Raw genomic sequence first — 25727 nt, forward strand, 5'->3', positions numbered from 1 at the left:
ATCTCTTGAATCAATTCATTGTACATATTTCAATATCTAGTAAGTTTTACATATTAAAATTTTCAAAAAAGTTGTTCTTTATGGATTTGATATCCGTTTTTTAAGACAAATTATTATTTATGAGTTGGTACACTTGCCAAATTAGATCAACAAATGAGTGCCAAAATGTTGTGTAAAAGTCTTTAGGAGAGCTTGACCAAAACATGTAAGTATATTATCATCTCCATATGATAGTTCAAGGTTTATTTATAGAATATGGGTTATCATACAATATTTCAATACTTAAGTTATAATATGTTACTAACATAACCTATATATCTCATATTTACTCGAGTTGTTATAATATATTACTTGCATAACCTAGATATTTCTCTTATTTACTTGGGGGTTGGTATTTGATTATTCCAATAAAAAAATGGTTCATAATTTTTGGAAAGTGGTTAATAAACATCTCTCAAAGGTCGGTCATGGATATCAACCATAAGTATCTTGGTCTTTTCTTTTAAAGATCCAAAGTAGAAAACCTTTACACTGTGTTTGTATCCAAGTGAGTATTATTCACTTGGATGGAAAAATTTAGTGGCAAGCGTTTGTATCTAGGTATTTGCAAAAAAAGGAGGATGCAAAAATAAGCAAAAATAAGCAAGGTGTGAAAAAATAAGCAAAAATATAATTTTCCAAAGACGAGAATACTAAAGTAACCTCGTTCTTTTCACTGTGTATGCACAAGTTTTGGCAAAGATTTTGAACGTGTTGCATGAATTCGAGATTCCTAAAAGTACAGAGGAATCATTTGAACCTGTTTCAATTTGCCACTAAAAATGGGTGAATGCACTAAGTTTGCTCACCTTTGGTAGTTCATGGTGTTTCTCGTTGGATATGTGGTGTTATGATGCTTTCGTGTTGATTAAGCTTTGGTACTTCGTTCTTCGTTGATGTTCTATCTCTAAAGTGTGTGGACTCGGTGGTGTGAACAAAGGCAATTGTCCTAGTGGTGCAAGGCGTTGGCAAGGTAAGGTTCCAAGGCTGCATGCGGTAGAAGACACGAGGATAATCGATTAGCTGCCAACATAATCAATTATACTTCTTTTTGTTAGCTATAGTTTTGTCTTTCCTGTTTTAGTTTACTGTTTCAAATAAGGCTGTTACAATAAAGACCTATTCTTTAGGAGAGATTCTAGCCACTACGTTGTAGGTTTGTAAAGCGTAGAATTTACTTTTTTTGTTTCCGTGTTAGGGCTATTAAGAGCCACAAATTTGTTCAATTTTTTTGCACACGTTCTCTGTTCAGTTTTCTAAATTTCTATAGTTTTGATTTCCAACATTTGGTATCAAGAGCTAGGAAATGGACCTGACTAAAATACGAGTGTGAGGGTGAGTGAAGAATGACAACCTAAGAAATTTGTGACCCCAGAGTTTGACGGTCACTATGACCATTGGTCAATGTTGATGGAGAATTTCTTAAGAAGCATAAACATGTGGAATATGGTCAGTGTAGGGATTCCGTCATCAACAAGTGAGATAATGGAAACTATTCTTGATAAAAGTACGTCAAAGGCAATCTTGGATTTGATGAAGCAGAAGTACCAGGGATCTACCAAGGTGAAGAGAGCACAACCACAGGCTTTGAGAAAGGAGTTTGAAATGTTGAATATGAAAGAAGGAAAAAAGATTGATAGCTTTATTGCACGAACCCTAATAGTGGTGAACAAGATGAAGGTGAATGGTGAAAATATGCCATCAAGCACAATGGTAAGCAAGGTTTTAAGATCTTTGACTCCCTAATTAAATTATGTTGTATGTTCAATTGAGTAGTCAAATGATTTAGATGCTATGACTATTGATGAGCTCCATGGAAGTCTGCTTGCTCAAACAGAGAATGCTAGGGTGTCAGAAGGAAGAACAAGCCTTAAAGGTATCTTATGATAAGTCAGGAAGAGGAAGGGACAAAAGCTAATTTCGAGGTAGAGGAAGAGGAAGGTCATCCCAAAATAAAGCCACAATAGAATGTTTTAAATGTCATCAATAAGGACACTATCAATATGAGTGTCATGATTGGGAGAAGCAAGTAAACTATGTTGAACAAGAAAAAGAAGAGTTTCTATTAATGTCGTATGCCGACTTTGATCAAATCAAAAGTGAAGAAGTTTGGTTCCTTAATTCTGGATGCTCCAATGACATGACTGGTAACAAAGAATGGTTCTCCGAGCTGGAGGAAGGATTTAAACAAACCGTAAAGCTTGGTAATGACACCAGAATAGCAGTGGTTGCTAAGGGAAGCGTACATTTTCAAGTGAATGGCATCACTCATGTAATTTCAAATGTTTTTTACATACTTGAATTGAAGAACAACTTGTTAAGCGTAGGACAACTTTAGGAGAAAGGTTTATCCATATTTATTCAACAAGTGACTTGTAAAAACTATCATCCTCGAAGAAGGTTAATTATGCAAACTAACATGAGTGGAAATAGAATGTTTTATCTATTAGCATCTATGGGATCAACAAAGAATTCTATGTGTCTTCAAGCTAAAGTTTTTTCTAAAAGAGAATCACATTTGTGGCATCGCCACTTTGGCCATTTGAATTATATGGGATTTATAACGCTTTCATACAATAAGATGGTAAATGGTGTGCCTCTGCTCAATGTTCCCGAGAGATTATGTGAAGTTTGCTTGACTGGAAAACAACACAGAGAATCTATACTAAGGCATAGTTCATGGAGAGCATCGAAGCAGCTTCAACTTGTGCATTCTGATCTGTGTGGACCAATCAAACCAACACCAACAATGATAAAAGGTACATCATAAGTTTTATTGATGATTTTTCATGAAAAACTTAGGTTTATTTCTTACATGAGAAATCAGAAGCTTTTGTTGCACTCAAGAATTTCAAAACAGGTATTGAAAAGGAAATTGGTGCACATATAATTTGTTTGAGAATAAATAGAGGAGGTGAGTTCAACTCAAATGAATTCTGGGAATTTTGTAAATAGAGGAGGTATAAATAGGTAGCTGATAATGGCATACACTCCACAACATAATGGAATTGTTGAAAGGAAGAATAGAACAATTATGAACACAGTGCGCTCAATGTTAGCTGAGAAGAAAGTTTCAAAAATGTTTTGGGCTGAAGCTGTAAAGTGGTGTGTGCATATTCAAAAGAAGAGTCCAACAGTAGTAGTAAAAGAACAAACCCCAGAGGAAGCATGGAGTGGATTATTTTCGGATCTTCAGGTGTGTAACTCATGTTCACATTCTAGACCAGAAAATGAGTAAGTTGGATTCCAAGAGTAATTGCGTATTCTTGGGGGTTAGTGATGAATCCAAAGCTTATAGGTTGTATGATCCAGCCACTAAAAAGATTATCATTAGCAATGATGTGAGATTTGATGACGAAGAAAGTTGGGATTGGGGTAGAACTGAAGAAGAATTGAAGTTAGAAGATGATATAGAAAAAATTGAAGAGCACACTGAGGAGGAGAATATTGAGAATGCTTCAGATGGCAATAACAACTTAGATATCTTATTCCAAATGAAGTAAACACTAAAGAAGTTGCAGTAGAAGTGAGGCGTGAAACAATAAGAAAAGAACCAGTCTAGATGGAGGATTATGAAACAGGTGAAGGTCTTTCAGAAGAGGAAGATATGCATGCAATGATGATAGCTACATCAGATGATCCATTCTCATTTGAAGAGGCAGTCAAGAGCCGGAAGTGGAGAGAGACTATGAAAGTAGAAATTGAAGCTATAGAGAAGAACAAGACTTGGGAACTAGTGGATTTGCCTAAAGGTGTTAAGCCCATTGTTGGAGTTAAATGGGTTTTTAAGGCCAAACTTAATGAAATGGGGGATGTGGAGAAATATAAGACCAAATTGGTAGCCAAGGGTTATGTACAACGTTATGAGTAGTTTATACTGAAGTATTTGCACCAGTAGCAAGACTTGACACCATTCGAGTAATACTTACAATAGCAGCACAGTGTGAATGCAAAGTTTTTCAGCTTGATGTCAAGAGTGCCTTCCTTCACGGTGATCTCAAGGAGGATGTTTTTGTGCAACATCCAGAAGGATTCATTAAAGAGGGAAAAGAAGAAAAGTTCTACAAATTAAAGAAAGCATTATATGGCCTCAAGCAAGCACCAAGGACGTGGTACAACAACATTGAAGCTCATTTTTTACGTGAAGGCTTTGAGAAATGTTCTAGTGAGCATACTTTGTTCACCAAGTCAAAAGGAGGTAATATTTTGATAGTAAGCCTTTATGTAGATGATTTAATTTTCACTAGAAGTGATATGAGCATGTTCAATGAATTTAAAAAATCAATGATGACAAAATTTGATATGTCTGATCTAGGAAGAATGAAGCACTTTCTTGGAGTAAAAGTGTTGCAAAATTCAAATGGGATTTTTATTTGTCAAAGAAGATATGCACGAGAGGTGTTAGCAAGGTTTGCAATGGCAAGTAGTAATGCAGTAAAAAATCCAATTGTACCCGATACAAAGATGACAAAAGATGAAGGAGGAACTAAAGTTGATACAACTTTATTCAAACAAGTAGTTGGGAGTCTCATGTATCTAACTGTGACTCGTCCTGACTTAATGTATGTTGTAAGTCTCATTAGCAGGTACATGTCTAGGCCAACATGTCACATTGGTTGGCAGTCAAAAGGATTATGAGGTATGTGAAGGGAACAACTGAGTTAGGCATTCTCTATATGAAGGAAGAAAGCAATGTAAAATTCTTGGCATTTATAGATAGTGGATATGCTAGTGATTTTGATGATAGAAGGGGTACTTCTGGATATGTGTTCATGATAGGGCCTGGAGTTGTATCATGGTCTTCAAATAAACAACCAGTGGTGACATTGTCTACCACTGAGGCTGAATATATTGCAACAATTCTCTATGCATGTAAATGTATATGGATAAAGAGGATTATGGAGAAAATTGGAATGGAGGAAGATGAAGGTATTATAATTCATTTTGATAACAGCTTTGCCATTCAGTTGTCTAAGAATCCAATTTTTCATGAAAAAAGTAAGTATATTCCTGTGAGATTTCATTTCTTGAGAGACTTGGTGAATGATGGTGTTGTGGAATTGAAGTATTGCAATAATCAAGAACAAATTGCAGATTTGATGAAAAAGCCACTTAAGTTGGAGCAATTTGAAAAACTATGTGGTATGCTTGGAATGATTAATGCATCAGAAGTAAACTAAATACATATGTTTAAGTATGTGTTTTAGTTTAAGGGAGGGAATGTTAGCTATATTTTTGTTTTTTCTGTTTTAGTTTACTTTTTCAAATAAGTTTGTTACAATAAGGACTTATTCTTTATGAGAGATTCTAGTCACTATGGTGTAGGTCTGTAAAGCGTAAAATTTATTTTTTCTACATTTGTGTAGGGGCTATTTATAGTCACAGATATGTTCAATTTTGTGCACACTTTCTCTGTTCAGTTTTCTAAATTTCTAAAGTTCTGATTTCCAACACTTTTTGTGTTTCCAGTGTTTTTCATTTTTGGAATTGGCTTTGTTTAGGTTCTTTGCATGGTTTGGACAGTGTAGATGAAGGTTGAACCGATTTTTTTGTTAAGTGTTGGTGTGAAGGAACTTGGTATTGTTCTTGTTGTGGTGTTGTTTGTGTGTTTTTTCGCGGTGTGGTTCTCGTGATATGTGTTTTTAAACCATTCTTGATTGGTTCATAATCAATTAGGTCATCAAATAGCAAGTCTTAAACACCATCTATATATGCATGTAAGTGTTACATTAACTAGTTACACAATCGATGATGGAATTCTGTTGTGAGGATTTATTCATGTCATGAAACTTTTAAAAAAATTAAATATAAATGTATATATATGTGAGTTTTATTTTAGGGCATATTTATTATATATTTTTAATGTAATAATGGTATATATTTGTAAAATTTTATGTTGGATTTAAGTTATACAATATAATTTTTATTTATATGTCCATTGTGTGAACTTTAGAAAAAGCAAAAGACACGTTAGAAATAAAAATATTAATTAGAAAAAAAAAGAAAACTAGTTTTTGAATTGCTTAGGGTTTAATTTAAAAAAGAAAGTTGAATTGGATGGAATTTTTGTTTTGCACCTTAATAATATTTATTTAATGATCGGTTTGTGGTTAATAATATAGTTTTTAAAATATTTTATCATATGTTTAATATGTATATAATTTGTGGTTAATCATATCTTCTTAATATAATATGAATATTTATTTAAAATGAAATTTCTAAAGCCTAAATTTTAACTTAAAACTTAAACTTTAAATTCAAGACCTTAATTAATATATATATATATATATATATATATATATATATATGATTATTTAGGGTTAACGGTAGATAGATCTTTAAGAAATTATTATTATTAAAATTAAGACTGCAGATATAGATTTATAGATAATTTCTTATAAATTTGTATTTATAAATAAAAATATTATTAATATAGATAAATTTATAGGTAAATTATTTATGGATCTCTATTATGTAGATACTATTAATAATTATAATTATAATATTAAAAATAATATTAATGTTTTTATAGGTCTAGAAACAAAATAACTTCTTCTCTTTTGGAACTATCGGCTTCTCGGTCTTTTATTTTGGGTTTGTATTTTCGGCTACATTGTTCACTGATTTAGGCTTGGGCTTGAATATAACTTGTGGATTCTCCCTTGCCGGGCTGGATCAACTGGAACTTTCGGTCTTTGGTTTCGATATCAGCTCTCGGGTAGGTGTGTATACCTGTAAGGGGCTCCGATGATAAAGTCATAATCGATTTTAGTTAATTATCAAATAAAATTCACTCTACTTACCTCTTGGATTGATCACCTATTTATAATACTCCTTTATTGGGCTTAAGACCCAAATGAGAATTTTCTATTTGTACCTTATATTTACTAAACATATTGCACGTATTTGGGCCTATTTAATGAACTTTGCTACAATATTTCACTATTTAGTTATTTATTCATTTTTGCTTAGTTTTTAGTTTTATTGTCAGTCTTTCAACCTTTCGGCCTAGACAGTACACTAACCTCCCAGATATAAGGAATTTTAAAACAACAAAATGCCTATTAAAGAAGACAAAATGGTTCTTTAAATGCTTATCAAATTTTTCAAAATATTTGATTTTGGCATTTATGAGATTCTGTATATTAAATGCACTTTTGTACAAAAAGATTGCATCGTTTCATGTGTGTCATGTCAAATTTATTGTGTCGTTGTTGTGAAAGCTTATCAATCCTTGATCGTTGGATGCATTCAAATTCAACGATCGTGATGTTGTGACTTTTCGTTTGGAAGAGGTTTTAGAAATAATATAAATATTTGTTCTCAAATGATATACTTCACTGCTTCTACTACTTTTTGTATTCTTGCGTCTGATAGATATTCATTACTACTATTAGAAGGTATTATGTTTTCCTCAAGCTTTGTTTATATTTCTGATGAATTTTTAGGGTTTTCAAACACGAGCAATGGGACTATCGGAAGAATGATTTAGACAACTACAAATATTCATTCGGTTGCTTCATCAATTACTATATATCGCTGGTAAAGAATAAAGCTTGTGCTGGTATTAGTTCAATTGATGAAGTCGTGGATCTTGAGGCTGAAGAAAGAGTCGAGAAAGTTGAAGAGAACTGGAGTCTTCGTCATGGTTATGACTGGGTTAACCCTAAAGTTCGCGAATATTTCTCTCGGTTTTATGGGGTTGAGTTAGGGTTAAAGTTCACTTCATAATATGGTATCAGAGCCATTTAATGTAAGAAATTATGTAAATTAATTTCTATAAAGTGACTCACATGACTTAGAGTTTGGGCTTTGGGCCCAAATATGATTTAATAATAATAATAGAATAAAAGGCCCATTGGTTAATGTGAGAAATATATATCTGATGATATACCTAATGAAAACCTACATCTGATGGAGATTGGGTACTAAAGGTTATAGGGTTCTGTCTCTGCAAATAATAGTTGTCTCACTGTTAACCATCACGAAAGTGTGTGACAAGAACGGAATTGCAAGAGATAGATTGGGACAAAGGAGATAAAGTAATTGCTCAAATAGGATCACTCATGGATCAAGGTAAGTGCCTATTCCTTCTTGATTGTATGATTGTGTGAGAGTCATGATATGATAAGATCTATTTGTGAACATAATTGCATGTGTTCAATTTACGTATATTCATGTTTTGACTTACATGTGGTATCAGAGCCTTGTTGCTCATTTTTGTGATTCTCCAGTAATGTTTTTTCAAAATTCAAAGAACCCTAATTTTAAAATATTCCCAATTTAAGAATCCTAATTTAAAATTAGGGTTTATAAATTAAGATTTTCATTCCTCTATAATAGTTTCCTAATTGTCCTGAACCATCAAAATTAAAGAACCCTAATTTTAATTAATCCTAATTAAAGAATCCTAATTTTAAAATTAGGGTTTATGGATCAATGTTATTAACGGTGTAAAACGCTTTTGGATTCAAAAGGTTTTACGATAAATGTGAAAGGGAAAGTGAACCCTTTACACTAATGTAGAAACCTTGCCTTCAATTGCATGATGCGTTTCCTGCACCTTAGATTAAAGCTTAAATTCATTCCTGCACCTATTGAATTTAATTAATAATTTATGTTAATTCATGTGCACCTTACGTCATTGGCTGCATTTTATTGTGAATAATGTGGGGTAGCATTTTTGTCCCAATTTTTTTTTTTAATTCAACTTTACGTCAAATTTTTATTTTTTTATTTATTTTATTATATTTGTAATGTAATTTTAAAGAAATTTTGTTATCTTATAATGTAATTTTATTTGAATTAAATTAAAGTTTAATTAAATTTTTAATGAAATTTTATTATGTCATAATGTAATGCAATTTACATTTAAATTAAAGTTTAATTAATTAATTAATTAAAAGTGAGTAACGGAAAATTAATTTTTCTGTTTATGTATTATTTTTTTAAAATGTAATTTAATTTGCATTAAATTAAAGTTTTAATGATTATGTTCATTAAATTAAAGTTTAATTAATTGATTGAAAGTGAGGAATGGAAAATTATATTTCCGCTTTATGTATTTAATTTTAAATTGAAATTTTGAAATTACTTGTATGATAGATTTGTAATCACCAAAGTGATCAAATCTTTAAGTTTTATTTAATTCCAAAATTATGGATGAAATTTTATTTCAATTAATGATATTATTTATGTAATTATTTGTATGATAGATTTGTAATCACCAAAGTGATCAAATCTTTAAGTTTTATTTAATTCCAAATTATGGATGAAATTTTATTTCAATTAATGATATTATTTATGGAATTATTTGTATGATAGATTTGTAATCACCAAAGTGATCAAATCTTTATGTTTTATTTAATTCCAAATTATGGATGATGAAATTTTATTTCAATTAATGATATTATTTATGGAATTATTTGTATGATAGATTTGTAATCACCAAAGTGATCAAATCTTTAAGTTTTATTTAATTCCAGATTACTGATAAATTTTATTCCAATTACCTATAGAATGGATGCTAAATTATTTATATATATGGGTAAATGGAAATTCATTATTATAGGGCATTATGGATCACCCAAAGGTTGATTAGTTGTCCTTATAATTAATGGATATGATTGTTGGTAGTGAGTATGTGTTATTAGTTTTGCATGTATATCCAGAGATAACAAGTGTTTCTAGTTAATGCATACATCTTGCCAAATAAAGTTAATACTATTAGCATCATTATGTTTTGTGTATTAATGAATCTCCCAAAGGAGAACATTAGTATACATAGAATGTTTTATGAATCTGTATAGTATGTTTAGTTTATGACTCAAAGTATTAATGTTAAGCATGTGTGATCAAGTATTGTTCCTGTATCATTATGAAATTTGTGGAAGAACGCTCCCAAACTATTGATAAGTCTCTTGTTGGGACATTAATGAGTATATTAACCACCATGGAATTTGATGGTTCTCGTACTATGCACGAACATGTCATTGAAATGACTAATATTGAGGCAAGACTTAAGTCTATTGGATCTGGTACTCTTTATGATGGATTATATAGATTGAATCTCGATAAGCTATATGCTGAAACTCTTATGACCTCGCATCATAATGTTGGCACTAAACGAAGTTTGGTGAATGAATGTTTTGATTTCTTGTGGCACAAAAGTTTGAGACATATTTCCAAGGAAAGAATGGAGAGATTGGTAAAGTATGAAATACTTTCAAGTTTGGATTTTACTGATCTGAATGTATGTGTGGATTGTATTAAAGGCAAACAAACAAAACACACAAAGAAGGGAGCCACAAGAAGTACTCAGCTTCTTGAAATTATACACACTGATATATGTGGACCTTTTGATGCAAGTTCTTTCAATAAAGAAAGGTATTTTATCACCTTCATTGATGATTTTTCACGTTATGGTTATGTCTATTTACTGCATGAAAAATCGCAAGCGGTGAATGCCTTGGAAGTTTATATAAATGAAGTGGAAAGGCAATTAGATAGAAAGGTGGAAATTTTCAGGTCAGATAGAGGTGGTGAATATTATGGAAAGTATGATGAAAGTGGACAACTCCCTGGTCTGTTTGCTAAGTTCCTTGAGAAACGTGGTATTTGTGCTCAATACACAATGTCAGGTACACCACAACAAAATGGTGTTTCAGAAAGGCGTAATCGAACCTTAATGTATATGGTTAGGAGCATGTTAAGTAAGTCAACTGTACATGTTTCATTGTGGATGTATGCTTTAAAAACTGCCATGTATCTGTTGAACAGGGTTCCTAGTAAGGCAGTTCAAAAGACACCTTTTGAATTGTGGACAGGAAGAAAACCCAGTTTGAGATACCTGCATGTTTGGGGATGTCAGGCAGAAGTTAGAATATGCAATCCGCAAGAAAAGAAATTGGATGCAAGAACAATCAGTGGATATTTCATTGGTTATCCGGCAAAGTCAAAAGGGTATATGTTTTACTATCCTACCCATAACACAAGAATTGTTGAATCTGGAAATGCACGGTTCATTGAAAATGGTGAAACCAGTGGGAGTAATACTTCACAAAATGTGGAGATTAAGGAAGTTAGAGTACAAGTTCCTTTAACTAGTACCTTTACTTCAAGTATTGTTGTTCCTAATGTAGTTGAGTCACTCAACGATGAAGAAGAACAACAAATTAATGATCATGAAGAGAACAATGAACCTGTAGTAGAACAACCACAAGAAATAGTATTAAGAAGATCTCAAAGAGAAAGAAAGTCTGCTGTTTCGAATGATTATGTGGTTTATCTACAAGAGTCAGAAAATGACTTAAGTATTGATAATGATCCAGTTTCATTTTCAGACGTCGTCAATGATGATAATTCTGATAAGTGGTTAGATGTCATGAAAGATGAGCTTAAATCAATGGCACAGAATGATGTATGGGACCTTATAGAATTGCCAGAAGGATGCAAGAGAGTCGGGTGTAAATGGGTCTTTAAGACTAAACGTGACTCTCATGGCAATATCGAACGTTACAAGGCTCGACTTGTTGCCAAAGGTTTTACTCAAAAGGATGGCATTGATTATAAAGAAACATTTTCACCTGTTTCTAAGAAAGATTCCTTTAGAATTATCATGGCATTAGTAGCTCATTATGATCTTGAGTTGCATCAGATGGATGTCAAAACTGCCTTTCTGAATGGGGATTTAGAAGAGGATGTTTATATGGACCAACCAGTGGGGTTCATTGAAGAAGGAAAGGAACACATGGTGTGTAAACTTAAGAAATCAATATACGGGCTTAAACAGACTTCTAGGCAATGGTATCTTAAGTTCAATAATATTATTGTGTCCTTTGGGTTTAAGGAAAACATCGTTGATCGGTGTATATACCTGAAGGTCAGTGGGAGCAAGTTTATATTCCTGATTCTGTATGTTGATGATATCTTGCTTGCAACTAATGATCTTGGTCTATTAAGTGAGACTAAGAAGTTTCTCTCTAATAACTTTGAGATGAAAGATATGGGTGAGCCATACTATGTGATAGGAATTGAAATATTCCGTGACAGATCACAAGGACTGTTAGGTTTGTCTCAGAAAGTATATATTAATAAAGTTTTAGAGAGATTCATAATGGATAAATGTTTGACATCTCCTGTTCCAATACAGAAAGGAGACAAATTTAGTCTCATTCAATGTCCAAAGAATGACTTGGAACGGAAACAGATGGAGAATATACCTTATGCATCTATTGTTGGGAGTTTAATGTATGCTCAAACTTGTACACGACCAGATATTAGTTTTGCAGTTGGTATGCTTGGTAGATACCAGAGTAATCCAAGATTGGATCATTGGAAAGCTGCAAAGAAAGTTTTAAGATACTTGCAAGGAACGAAGGATCACATGCTTACTTATAAAAGATCTGATCATCTTGAGGTGATTGGATATACAGATTCAGATTTTGCAGGCTGTGTGGATACACGAAAGTCTACATTTGGTTATGTGTATCTTTTAGCCGGAGGAGCGATTTCATGGAAAAGTGCGAAGCAGTCAGTCATCACTGCGTCCACTATGGAGGCTGAATTTGTGGCATGCTTTGAGGCCACAGTTCAGGCTAATTGGTTGCGGAATTTTATTTCAGAACTTGGAATTGTTGACAGTATTGCCAAGCCGCTGAAAATTTATTGTGATAACTTCGCAGCAGTCTTCTTTTCTAAAAACGACAAGTATTCCAAAGGTGCTAAACATATGGAATTGAAATACTTTGCCGTTAAAGAAGAAGTTCAGAAACCTAAAGTGTCAATAGAACATATTAGCACTGATCTTATGATTGCTGACCCTTTAACAAAAGGGTTACCGTCCAAAATATTTACTGGTCATGTTGTAAATATGGGCATTATGTCTACTAGTGAATTATGAATGTTGTTAATGCTTATTTGACACTCTGAGCTCATTGATAAATAAAGTTTCTGAAATTTATGTTGTTTTCTACTTTATGTATATGCATGCAAATTATGTTATTATGGTGTGGAAAACAAATTATGTTGTTATTGATGACAATGACATTATGTTTGAACCTATTATGAATTTCTCACTATAAAGTCATATTAAGGAGAAAGAATGATATAGTAGTACATGGAAGGAAATGTGTTGATTCAAATGACATGTAACCGTCATGACTCTTATTATTTCTGTATTCTTGATTATGAATAATGATAGAACCAATTTATGTAAGACCTTTTAAATGCGCATTTATGTAATTATTAAATCATGAAAGTATTATAACTCATATGAGTCAAGTGGGAGAATGTAAGAAATTATGTAAATTAATTTCTATAAAGTGACTCACATGACTTAGAGTTTGGGCTTTGGGCCCAAATATGATTTAATAATAATAATAGAATAAAAGGCCCATTGGTTAATGTAAGAAATATATATCTGATGATATACCTAATGAAAACCTACATCTAATGGAGGTTGGGTACTAAAGGTTATAGGGTTCTGTTTCTGCAAATAATAGTTGTCTCACTGTTAACCATCACGAAAGTGTGTGACAAGAACGGAATTGCAAGAGATAGATTGGGACAAAGGAGATAAAGTAATTGCTCAAATAGGATCACTCATGGATCAAGGTAAGTGTCTATTCCTTCTTGATTGTATGATTGTGTGAGAGTCGTGATATGATAAGATCTATTTGTGAACATAATTGCATGTGTTCAATTTACGTATATTCATGTTTTGACTTACATTTAAAACCTATCATAGCGAGTGTTTGTTGGCCACTTGCTATCGGGCCGTTATCGGATCACCCATAATATGTTGTCCCACACAATGAGAGTATTTCATTATATATATAAGTGAGTACAATCCTCACCCCCATGAGCTGGTTTTATTGGGTTGAGTTAGGCTTAAAGTTCACTTTATAATAGCTCTTCGTAGCTACTTATTCTCTTAACGCCACCAAATAAATCATTTCTTTTATCTTCTAGAATTGTCGGCTTCTCGGTCTTCAATCTTGGGTTTGGACTTTTGGCTACATTATTTGGGTTTGGACTTTTGGCTACATTATTTACTGATGATAAAGTCGAAATCGATTTTAGTTAATTATCATATAAAATTCACTCTACTTACCTCTTGAATTGATCATCTATTTATAGTAATCCTTTATTAGACTTAAGACCTAATTGAGATTTTTTTAACCTTATATTTACTAAACATACTACACATATTTGAATTTATTTCATGTACATTACTACAATATTTCACTATTTAATTATTTATTAATTTTTGTTTAATTTTTAATTTTATTGTCGGACATTTAACCCTTCAACAATTTGACCTATACAGTACAATTAATTTTAATAATACTTTTATTATTAATAATAATATTACTATTATTAATAATAAAAATCAACATTCATAATAATATTATAATTTTTTTTATAAAAACTTTCATCTTAATTTTCTTAAAAGTCATATAGTTTAATATTGATATTATTAGTATTTTAAATATGAATAATATTCTTATTATTAATATTAATATTAATATTATAAATATTATTTTTAATATTATTAATATCATTAATATTATTTTAAATATTTTTAATATTATTATTATTATCATCATAGTTATTATTAATATTAATATTATTAATATTTTTATTATATTATATTATCATTATAATTAATATTATAGTTATTATTATTAATATTCTTATTTTTATCATCATTTATACTAAAATTATTATTATTAATATTATTTTTATTATTATCATTATCATTATTATTATTATTAATATTATTGATATTATTAGTATTATTTATTATTGTTAATGAATAATAAAAATAATATTATTATTTTTATTAATAATTTTATTATTATTATTATTATTAATGATATTAATAAGATTAATATAGTAATATCTATAATTGTATATAAAGGTTTCTCATTTTTTTTATACATTTTGTTTTCCTATTTTATCCTTTATAATATTAATATATAACAAATTTAACAATTACTTATATTAAATTTGAAATTTCAATTCTAAAAAAATTTATAGAATTTTGAATTTGAAAAGAAAGCAAAGAATGTTATTTCTTACAAATTTACCCTTTAAATAACTACTTTTTTCTTAATTCAAATAATTCTTCCCAATAAAAAAAACCTACACAATAAAAAAATTCCACACAAATTATTTTTTAAAATTATTTATTTTGATAAGAATTTTTAATAAAAATATTTTTATAATTTAATAATATATTTTTATTTCAATAGTTATTATAATAATAGTAAATTTTTGTCAGAAGAAAAAAAGTATAATTATTCATCTTTTAAAAAATTATGTATTTAATTATTTATTTAATAAAATAAATAATTGAATAAATATTTTTATTTCAAAATTATTAAATAACTTTTTCGTTTCAAATAATTTTTTTTTTCATTCCTATAATTTGTCAAAGTGATAGATATGTATCATTAAGAGAAAAACTTTATAGTTAAATTTTATGGGATATACAAAATTTTAACTTCATACAAATTTTTTTAATGATTTTCATATCCTTTATGGGTGTTGTATGATTTGCAACATACATTTTATGAAATCACTTATATGAGTGTCAAGTGGGTTCGCTTGCATGAGATCTTGCCAAGATCTCTAGAACACTCATGAATATCGAGCAAAAACATGACCTTGTAAATGCAAGATAACGATAACGAAATTTGTGGAGTTGTATTGTGATTCAATAATTACTAGTACACAATTAATGTTTTTGGTTCATATAACTTGTTATACGAACTACAATGTGTTAAGTTTGCTGAGTTTCTTAATTTATGACTGGTTCAAATAACTTGTTATACCAATTTTGATGTATTACATCTTATATGAGGTCCGTGATTTTCTATTTTCTTTCTTTGCCTTTTACAATATGTAGGGTTTTATTAATAGTGCATTACAAAAGGAAAAATACTCCCACATTGCTTAGTTTCCACACTATCAAAGGATTTATATACAATGACTCTCAATATGCTTTAAAAAAGGATAGCAAAAGAGGTGGACCTTGCATGCATGAAATGAAATTGCGAGTCTCATTTGGACTTTCTATGCATAATAAAATTCAAAATCTTGTTGATTTCACCATGCGTGTGTCATAAGGATGTCCAGGTTCTTTATATCACTTGGTTTATTTATTTATTTTCTTTTTGTCTTTGGTTAGTATAAATGTTTAAAGCCTTATTCATATTTCCCTATTTCTTTCCTTATGTATTGGCTTCCACGTTACACGAATGTTGTCTCCCTTTTTTCTTAAATGTTTACACCTTTCTTTCATAATCTTTCGAGATTGTGGGAGCATGTGACCGCGTATGTCAAGTCTTCACTACTTATAAATAAGTGTATCTCTCATCTCCTCCAAAACATATTCACTCATTTTCTTTTCATGTCTTGAGTTATTCTTTCTTAAGAGTATGCTAGTTTTGTGATTTCCAGTACCACTCGAAAAGCTCTTGTTGCACCTTGGGAGAGGGCTTGAACAACATACCATAGATAGGTCCTTAAGCCAATGTTCATCCATGCCTCGGGTTGTTTGTGTTTCCAATCAACTTTTACTATAGGTAATGACCGAGTGAGTCATGTGGTTTGTTGATCCATAACTTATTTCGTATTTATTAATAGGAAAATATTTGTTGAGAAATACAATATGGAACTATGCAATTCATTTACACACCCTTTCTTTATTTCATTCATGAATGATTATGTTTTGGTACACCTAATAGTCTCACTGTTTACGAGTTTCTGTAAAAAGAACTATTGAATACACATCTCTCCTTTAACCCTTTAAGATTTCTTTTAAGAACAAAACTGCTAACAGAACTCCAAACATCTAAAACTACCTCAGATGTTGTGATTGACTCTAACAATGTTATCTCTATAGACTTAAATTTAAAACATTTGCATTATCTTTATGAATAGAAAAATGATTCCAATACGAATCCATGTGTTTTTTAATCTTTTGAATTCTATGATGAAGAATACTTTAAATGTAGTGATTGATTGAATATTATTTTAACACACACCGAAAGTCAGAATAACTATCTTTATCAAATTTAATTAAATTTTGGATGTTTAACTAATGATAGGACCTACATATAACATTTTTTTTAATGGACATGGTTCATCATTATCCAAACACTACTTGGAACGTAAATGTAACATTAAGAAAAACTAAAAAATCACACGTTAAAAATATAGAAACCAAAATTACAAGTATATTTGATTTTTTTTAAAACAAATATGTAAGTAGAACAAAACTGCATTTGAGTTTAATACTTTATATGATATACATACTTCAAGTTTTTTAGTACATTTTTTAATCACTAATATTTTGACAATTGCCCTTTGAATAATAATAGTTAACAAAACCGATTTATAAGTCAACAAAACACTAACTAACGCTTCGAATTAAAAGTTTTTTAAAAAAATAAAAAGCAACTCCTACGTGTTTATTATCTTCTGAAATTGACTGTTACAACCAACCTTATAAAAGAATGGACCACCTAATTTACTGATTCATAGGATGAAGCAAAACATAGAAAATCGATTATCGAACATATTATAAAGCAAATAATATAACAAAAAAATAAAAATTGATGACTAAACCAATGTGTATATGATTTCATCAATGGCAAAGACAAAACAGCCTAAGCATGCAACCTTTGGAAAGCAAAAACTTTGTCTTACGCTCTATCTCGGAGGAACAAAACTTCCACCCAAAAAAAAAAAACTTCTTTTGATCTTCATTAATTCGCCCCAACCTCTTCTTTCACATAAACGGCTTCCTTCAGAAATTTGCAGAAAGAAAATACCTCAAGAGCTATAGTTGTTAACATTTAATTCTATATTTAATTATCTGTCTATCTACACAGCCGCGCAATGCTGCAGTGTGAAAGAGAGAGGGTGGTACCAGAATGAAGAGAGAACATTTAAATTTATAATTAAAGGAAAATTTAAGAAGCTATAAATTAAGGGCATATCATATTATGATATATTATATTTTATATTATATATATATATATATAGGTAGCTAGGTAGGGAGTACTATGCCACGCATGCATGAAGTAGCAGTTGCTATTCTACGCGAGGGCGTGCCAACCACAATGAACTCAGAGCTCGAAGACGATGGAAGTACTCGGCTATGGCCAGAAAACACCTTGCTGCTTGACGCGTTGTTAGGAGCTGATGCAGACGGTGAATGGTTTGGTGCCGAAGATTATCTGCCTGCAAGTTTTAAGTACAAAACTCAATCTTATTGCAATCACTTTTTGATACAAAATAATGTTGAATTTCATGATTTGATTTACTGAAATGGAGATAATTTTCACGAGACAAAGCTAAAGTAACACTGTTAAATACTTGTGTAAGTAAGAACTGCATTTAAACTTTGATTGTTATTTTGAATTATGCATATAATATAATATGTATATGGGCTGATTTTTGTGTATGTGTGTGAATGTATGTATAAACGCATGTATATATGTGTGGGTAGAAAATCAACCCTTTGCATGTAACTTCAACTGGGAAAAAATATTAAATCATAATGGTCAGAAATAGACACGAGATTGAAATCTCTACCCACTTATCCTCTGCATGTGAAATTTTCGTAGTCAAAATTTGGATCCTTTAACCTTATAAGAACCCATCATGGAAGATGGTAGAAGATTTGTAACGGGATCGTGAATTAACTCAACAAAGTATTATATTATAAAATTAGTATATAGTCTGTGCATTTTATTCAAAGGGGGTGACTAACTGACTATTATTGTTCAACAGAGACGATATTTTCAAAGATTGGATTTCTTATGGTGACAAGATAAGAATAATGATCACAGTAAACCCTGGACCATGTAGGAGTAATTTTAAGTCAGCATTGTGGCCAAAAGAAGTCTAGAATAGAGAATAAAAGTGGTCAAACAACCAGTGGTGAGATTAGATGAATTAGGGAAAGGTTGTTGCAAAACTCATTATCCTTAGTCTATCTACCAAAAAAAGATTCCTCTGGTTTTCGGTTTCCCATTGTTTTGATGTTTTACATCTGATTCAATTAGGATGTATTCTGATTTCCCTGTAATTAATTAACCATCTATTTTTCTCTTGAAATTACTATTAAGAGGTGGTGAGCTAACTTGGGTAACTTGAATACAAGTTACAAAACATACATAAATGAATATGTTTAGTGTAATGTTTTTCCCAAAGAAATTCAGATTACCAATACTATTAACTTAATTGAACTATAATAAAATTCCAAAATCAAATGTCAAATCCTACTTAGAAAAGAAACATATGTTCCATTTCATTCAAAACTGATCCACACCATATATGTTGCATCCGTTTCAAACCCAAAGTCCACCAAGCGAACACAACTCCATATTAGACTCAACATTGTCCGTTTGTATGAAGTAGTGAAAAAGGAAGTTATGGGAAAGGGTCTGTGTTGTGTCTTCAAGTCAAACGTCTATGACCATGACATCACACAGATATGGGGCTAAGAGATATCTTTTAATTACAATTGTATTGGTGAGGGACCACTCATCTGCCTAGTTTCACGTGCATATGATCACTAGTACACACTAACCTTTGACATTGGCATTCAATGTTAATGAAATGTTCAAAATAATTTAAACTTTCAGCATTACACTTACTGCACCTTAGTTATATATATGTTTTATTGTTCTTATTATGGTAACTTTGAAGTATGCTTTTAATATCCGTTAGTACTAAACTATATCAAACAAGCTAAATTTATATTTGGGTATTTAATCTTAACTAGTACTATTATCGAGATAATCTTTAGTACACACAAAACTCAATTTGGTTGCACGTAATTTTCCTTATTAAGGTGCATGTTTATTTAGGCCGTGTCCGGTGTACATATAATGTATCAAAGTAGTTGTAGCAGAGAAATCCTAAAGGAAAAAGAGTCCATTTCGAGATATAAACATATTAGTCCCCAATGTACCTCTAAATTGATTTGCAGATTTTATAATTTGTTAGTAGATTCCATCTAACAACCTCAAGAAAGAGACATGCATAGAAGTAGTAGTTTATGGGGTTGGGGCAGGTTTCCCTACCCAAAGAACAACAGATTCTTCTTGTTACCTAACCTCACGAGATTCGTTATGGAAACATGGTTTGGTTATGGAAACATGGTCGTAGGGACCACCAAACTAATCAACCAAGATCAAACGGTCACGAAACTCCCTCACCAAATCACCAATGCCAAATTCAATGTCCATGGTGAAGATGTTTGTTTTTAGAGTAATGATATTGACACGCATAAAATATTACATTCTTTTAGATAACGCAAGAAATACATATTCTTTCATTAATATTAAAAAGTCAATTGTAGAGAATATTAATATTAATTGTGAAGTGTGATGAATGTCATTACTATATATATACCCGCACATTAAAAATTTGGGAGATGCACGTTAAGTCAAAGTAGTGCAACGTACCTGTCTAACGAAGCCTTCGAGAGTTGAGAGCTTGTTCATGGCAACAGCCATTTGTCCCATGTAGTTAGCCATATTGGGAGGATAGCTAAGAGAGTCTGAAGCTATTGTGTCCGAAAGAGATTGATTCAGAGCCTCCAGCCCTTGAGAGAGAGCCTCTTCTGCCTCATGAGTCGATTGTTGCAATCCACATATACCCAATATTTGTTGCTCCGTCAGAGGCTCAATTTGACTCAGAATAATCTAAAACACAAATTAAATCACTATAAGAGAGTAGATTATAGAAGTTGGTTCTTGTTGTAACAAGCTAATATAATATAGTTATACTATAATCATCAATGTATGAAGAATATTATAAAATGACACGATTTTATGGTAGAGAGAAGTTGTTTGTTAATTGATTACTGTTGAACATTGAAAGAGATGGAAATGGAAACGTGAACCTTATCTCCATTTCCCATCAACAACAGGCTGAAAGAAGAAAATGAGAGATAAAGACCCATGCCACTCCCTTTCTCTTTACTAGCTAATTTCTCAATCATCTCGCTTCTAACCATGAATTGGAGTTAAAGGTATGGCGTTATATGAGAATGAAGCCTAATTCTACCCACTACGGGAAACCTTCATGATTCTTTTATCTTTTCCATTGATGACATTGAATTCATACCCTTCGTTTTTTTTTTGTTACCCCACCGACAAAATGGAGTTCAAGCATTTATAAGACAAACTTTTTGTAATGAATACCGTGAATAACGCACCCCAATTTCCTTCCACTCTCCCCGCGCAAGACTTCCAAGTTATCATAAAATCACCCCACAAATTTCAAAAAATGGACTTTTTTTAAAAAAAGAAAATATACTGAGAAACTTGTTATCACTCGCTATTTCACATATAAGTGTTTTTTTTTTCTTCTAGTTGTCACACGTAATATGTCATTACGTGATTCAAGACTCTAGGACACGTGGGTAGCATTTGTGAACCATATTTGGCTACAATAATTTGATGTACCTTAATGAGTTCAGAAGGCCTGAATCCTCCGATCCACATAAAACAACGTTCAGCTGGGGTCTTCCACATGCCAGAAACCAGATGAAACACATCTGTTTTTGCCACTAGGCTCTTGAGGTTCATTACTTGATCATAATGCGCCAAGCAATTGTCCACAAAAAGTCTAAGCTCGTTCTCAGGAAGATGCTCTTGCACTGCAGCTCTTAGCTCACACACTATGCGGTGGTGCTCCTCAACCCATCTTGCATATTCCACGTCAAACATTGCAGCCTCTGAAATTTAATTTAAAATTTATCAGCAAAATAAAAACATTGGAAAGTGTAAGAGAATAAAGCATGCACATGTAGCATCTTGTTAGTGGGAAGAGATTGAGACCCGAGCTAATGGTATTCATAGCGACAGGGAGGCTTTGCTCTCCTCCCAAAAGTGCACCTCCACCTAAGAACATGCCCTAAAAATAGAAACACGCATTACTTGTAAGTTGTAAAAACCACAGATGTTTGAACTTGAAAACTTTAGCAATGTCATGGCCAGTTATAGCATATGTGGTTTTATTCTCCCTTACCTGAGTTCTAGCACGTTGTAGATCTTGTTCCAGCTGATTAAGCCTAACCCTACTTGACTCTAGCTGTTGAACATATGCCTGAGAGAGAGAAAGAAGACAAACCGAATGGCTCATGGCCTTAGAAAATCTTACCAAAGGAGTGTAAAACAACAGAGTTGAGTTAAAATAATCTTCCTTGGGAATCACTAACCTTTTTCCTAAGCCTGCTTTTCCTAGCTGCCTCTCTATTCTGAGCAAGTCTTCTGAGTGTCTGTGCACAACGTTTTAAAGCGGATATATTAGCATCCGTATTTAAAAAATCAGTAACTAGCTTGAAAAGGATGGATAAGGAAGAAAGAAAGAAAAAAATTTGAAGAGTTAACCTTAGGATCTGGTGTTTTAGGTCCTTCCTGTTCAGAACTTGACGTTGGACCTTTGCGATTGCTCTCTCGCTGCCATATTAAACGCATAGGTGATTAATTGGAGAAATTTTTAGATAAAATAAGAATATATTTAAGGTCAGAAACTCAGGCTACAAAGATGCTACCAAACTCAGAATATATCCTAGTCATTTATAACAGATAGATTTGTCTCTCTGATATATACATATACATACATATATACATATACATACACACACGTATATATGTATATATACACACTAGGTTCGTACCTTGACAGCTTTGGGTGGTTGAGGGGCAGAAGCACCTTCGTTTCGAGGGTTGGCCAACTCCATCGACGGCTCTGATGGTCTCTTTGAACCACTTGTTTGCGGAGAAACTAACTCTATGTTAGCCTACCAAAATCAAATATAAATATATAAAAGATATTAATATAGTGCCATTATTTACTTACAATGAATAATATTGACCAAAGTTATCTCCATGTATGAAGCAAGGAATAGTAACAGAAAGAGAGAGTGAGAGTGTAGTATATATATCTAATATAAATGGACAGTGAGGTATCAATAATGATTACACCTTGGACTTGGACGATGATGGCTCTACGTGCATAGGCTTAGATGGGAAAATGTTGAGAGTCGGAGGCCTCATTCCTGATGATGAGTTCTCTGCAGAGACGCATACATGTACGAAATTCAGCAACATCAAATTATGTGTAAATATATCTAAGCAAGTTAATATTTATAATCAGAGAGAAGGTGAGAGAAATGAAAGACTGAAAGAGGGTCTGTTTTTTGGAGGGACAGAATGATTAAGAGACGACCCAAATGTGAAAATAAGAGAGATCACAAAAGACAAGAGGTGTGAGGCATTTAAATTGGTACGAGAATTATCATGCATTTGTAGCTCTCGATCCAAACTGAAAAAAGGAAGAAAGTAAAGAAAGCAAAGAAAGTAAAGGCAGAAGGAACCCCCATACCCTACTCGTTTTCCTTTTCAGTACAAGTGGTGTTTTTGTTTGAAGGAGATCATGACACCGGTTTGTTACATGTCATGGTCTCATACCTCCAAGGAATAAAACAAGAAAACAATTAAACTAAAATAAATGTAGAGAGAGAAAGAGAGGATCAATTTTCATTCTTTTTTTTTCTTTTTTTTTTAGAGATGGAAATATCTGCTCCATCTTCTGCCCCTCCCTTCTCTGCAAGGATTTGGTCAAAGGAAGTACGAAGCTGCAGATACGAATCAGCCAAACATGCTTTTGGTGTGACCCAACAAGGAGAATCTCACAAACGAACGAAAAGTGAGAGGGAAGAAGTCCCTCTTTTGAATTTGGAGAAGGTTAGAAGCTAAAAACAAAGAAAGAAATTTCCATGTGTGCGTGCGTGTGAGAGAGAGTTTACGAGAAAGCTCACGTCTTTGGTCTTGAACAGTGGAGGGGTCTGCTTGTCCATCAAGGTAGAGGAAAAAGGCTTGATCCAATTCACCCAAGTCATAAGCCCCGGAATCCTTGCCTCTGCTGACATAAACACACACGTTGAACCACAAAAGAAACAAAAAAAAAACGCAGAATAATGTAAGACAAAACAAAAAAAAAAACTCACAGGTAGTTTCCGGGGATAGAGGAAGATGATGAAGAGGATTGCATCATTCTAAAAGAAATTTGATGGTCATGAATTTGATGATGTTGGTGTTGTTGAAACTGATAATGATGAGGATGAGGGTGACGGTGCTGAGGTGGTGGGAGTGGTTCGAATTGATTATTTGTTGCTGGGTTGGTGGTCTTGGAAGCCATGAGAAGAGAAGAACCTAAAAGGGTTGATGCTGTTGGTGCTGTTTATGTTGCCTCCTGTTGTTGTTCTCTCTTAAAGTAGCTCTCGGAAACCCCATCAATGGCGAAACCGCCTTCTTGAGATCATTTCCTTCCTCTACGGTAAAAGAGGGAGGCGGTTATAGTCGAATAGCATGTAGCGAGTTACAGAAGAGAGAGAGGAAGTGAGAATGGAATTGAATGCGAAGTTAGAAGCCAACAAAAGACAACACTCTTTTTCTATTACACTACTTTCTCTCTCTTCAAACTAGATGATGACTTTCTGCAAACCAATTTCTTCTTTTTTTTACGGATAAACGGTCCTCTCAGGGCATCACCCACTTCAAGAAGTTGAAGCCTCTGTCTATGTATATCTGGAAGAAGCACAGAAGAGGATGCAACAAAACCTGTCTTAGGTTGTGTTTGCTTATGAGGGAGAGAAAACCAATTTTGAATTGAAAGATGGAATGGTAAAACCACCTTAAAATTAAGAGCTTCCGTGCGAAACCTACTTATTCTATAGAGTGAAATGACCAAAAAGTCATTCTCTGTGTTCAACTTTTCCTATTGACATTCATGCACACGCTTACACGTTGATCCCTCAGGCGGCTCTCTTGGTTTAACATATTTAACACACCACCCATTTTAATTTACGCACACTTTTTTTTTATTTACTGAACTTAAGAAATGTCTTAAATTTATAATTTCTACATAAAAAAAATAAGTAATTGTGAAAATTAATACCAAAGCAAGATATTCTGAACCAGGAACAAATAAAACTAAACGCTAATTAAATATCATTTATTGTTTATTAAACATTTATTCTTTTTCTATCATTTACTTTCTTACTTCACATACGTTTTCAGACATTTACTCCTTTCTTTCTTTCTCTCTCTTTATATATATAATCTCTTTTTCTCTCTATCTATATATATATATAGATATACATATATATATATATATATATATATATATATATATTCAAAATTTTAATTAAGGTTGAATTATTTAGTTTGTCCTATACATCTGTAATCCTTATGTTCTAATTTTGCAATTTAAAATTACTTATCTAGTACTTACACATGCTTTTTTTTATTTGTTTTGACTGATTGGAAAGTGAATGGAAAATAATTAAAATGGGTAATATTTATATATATATATATATATATATGTGTGTGTGTGTGTGAACTAAAATATAAATATTATTATAAATACAAAGAGCGTTTATTTTCAAACCTTTAATAATCAAAACAAAGACTTCACTTTTTGTATTCTTCTGTCTATCTTTTATTTTATTTGTCTTATACTAGCCCCTCTTCAAATCAAACAAGATAATTATGAGGGATATTTAATAACTAATAATCATTAATTTATATGGGGAGTTTTTGTTATAATTTGAAATCCCTTGTGAATGTAATCAATATTATTCAGCCTTAATG

General features: G+C 31.9%; 1 protein-coding gene across 2 annotated transcripts; it reads right to left on the reverse strand.

Moving 5' to 3' along the window:
* Nucleotides 1-17606: 17606 nt before the first annotated feature.
* Nucleotides 17607-24814, reverse strand: LOC137814116 (bZIP transcription factor TGA10). Of its 2 annotated transcripts, none has more exons than XM_068616685.2 (11): nt 24083-24814; nt 23894-23997; nt 23058-23146; nt 22751-22873; nt 22461-22529; nt 22289-22348; nt 22099-22176; nt 21909-21984; nt 21534-21805; nt 20529-20768; nt 17607-18294 (listed from the first exon to the last, which is right to left on the reverse strand). In XM_068616685.2, exons 1-11 carry the CDS (start codon nt 24271-24273, stop codon nt 18145-18147), a joined length of 1452 nt encoding a protein of 483 aa, XP_068472786.1. In that variant the 5' UTR covers nt 24274-24814; the 3' UTR covers nt 17607-18144. The 2 variants fall into 2 exon arrangements, with proteins under 2 accessions (XP_068472786.1, XP_068472787.1); XM_068616686.2 differs by having other exon boundaries at nt 23894-23994; nt 24083-24777.
* Nucleotides 24815-25727: the final 913 nt, after the last annotated feature.

Source organism: Phaseolus vulgaris, chromosome 1 (assembly GCF_051622355.1).
Source record: "Phaseolus vulgaris cultivar YP4 chromosome 1, ASM5162235v1, whole genome shotgun sequence".
In the NCBI taxonomy this organism is placed as follows: domain Eukaryota; kingdom Viridiplantae; phylum Streptophyta; class Magnoliopsida; order Fabales; family Fabaceae; genus Phaseolus; species Phaseolus vulgaris.

Excerpts from the sequence above, each read along its gene's own strand:
- LOC137814116 (XM_068616685.2), bottom strand. The coding sequence starts at position 24,273 with ATGGCTTCCAAGACCACCAACCCAGCAACAAATAATCAATTCGAACCA. Across the intron at positions 22,874-23,057 it reads CATCATCGTCCAAGTCCAAG|GCTAACATAGAGTTAGTTTC; the intron begins GTGTAATCATTA and ends TGATTTTGGTAG. Across the intron at positions 21,806-21,908 it reads TATGAATACCATTAGCTCGG|AGGCTGCAATGTTTGACGTG; the intron begins GTCTCAATCTCT and ends ATTAAATTTCAG.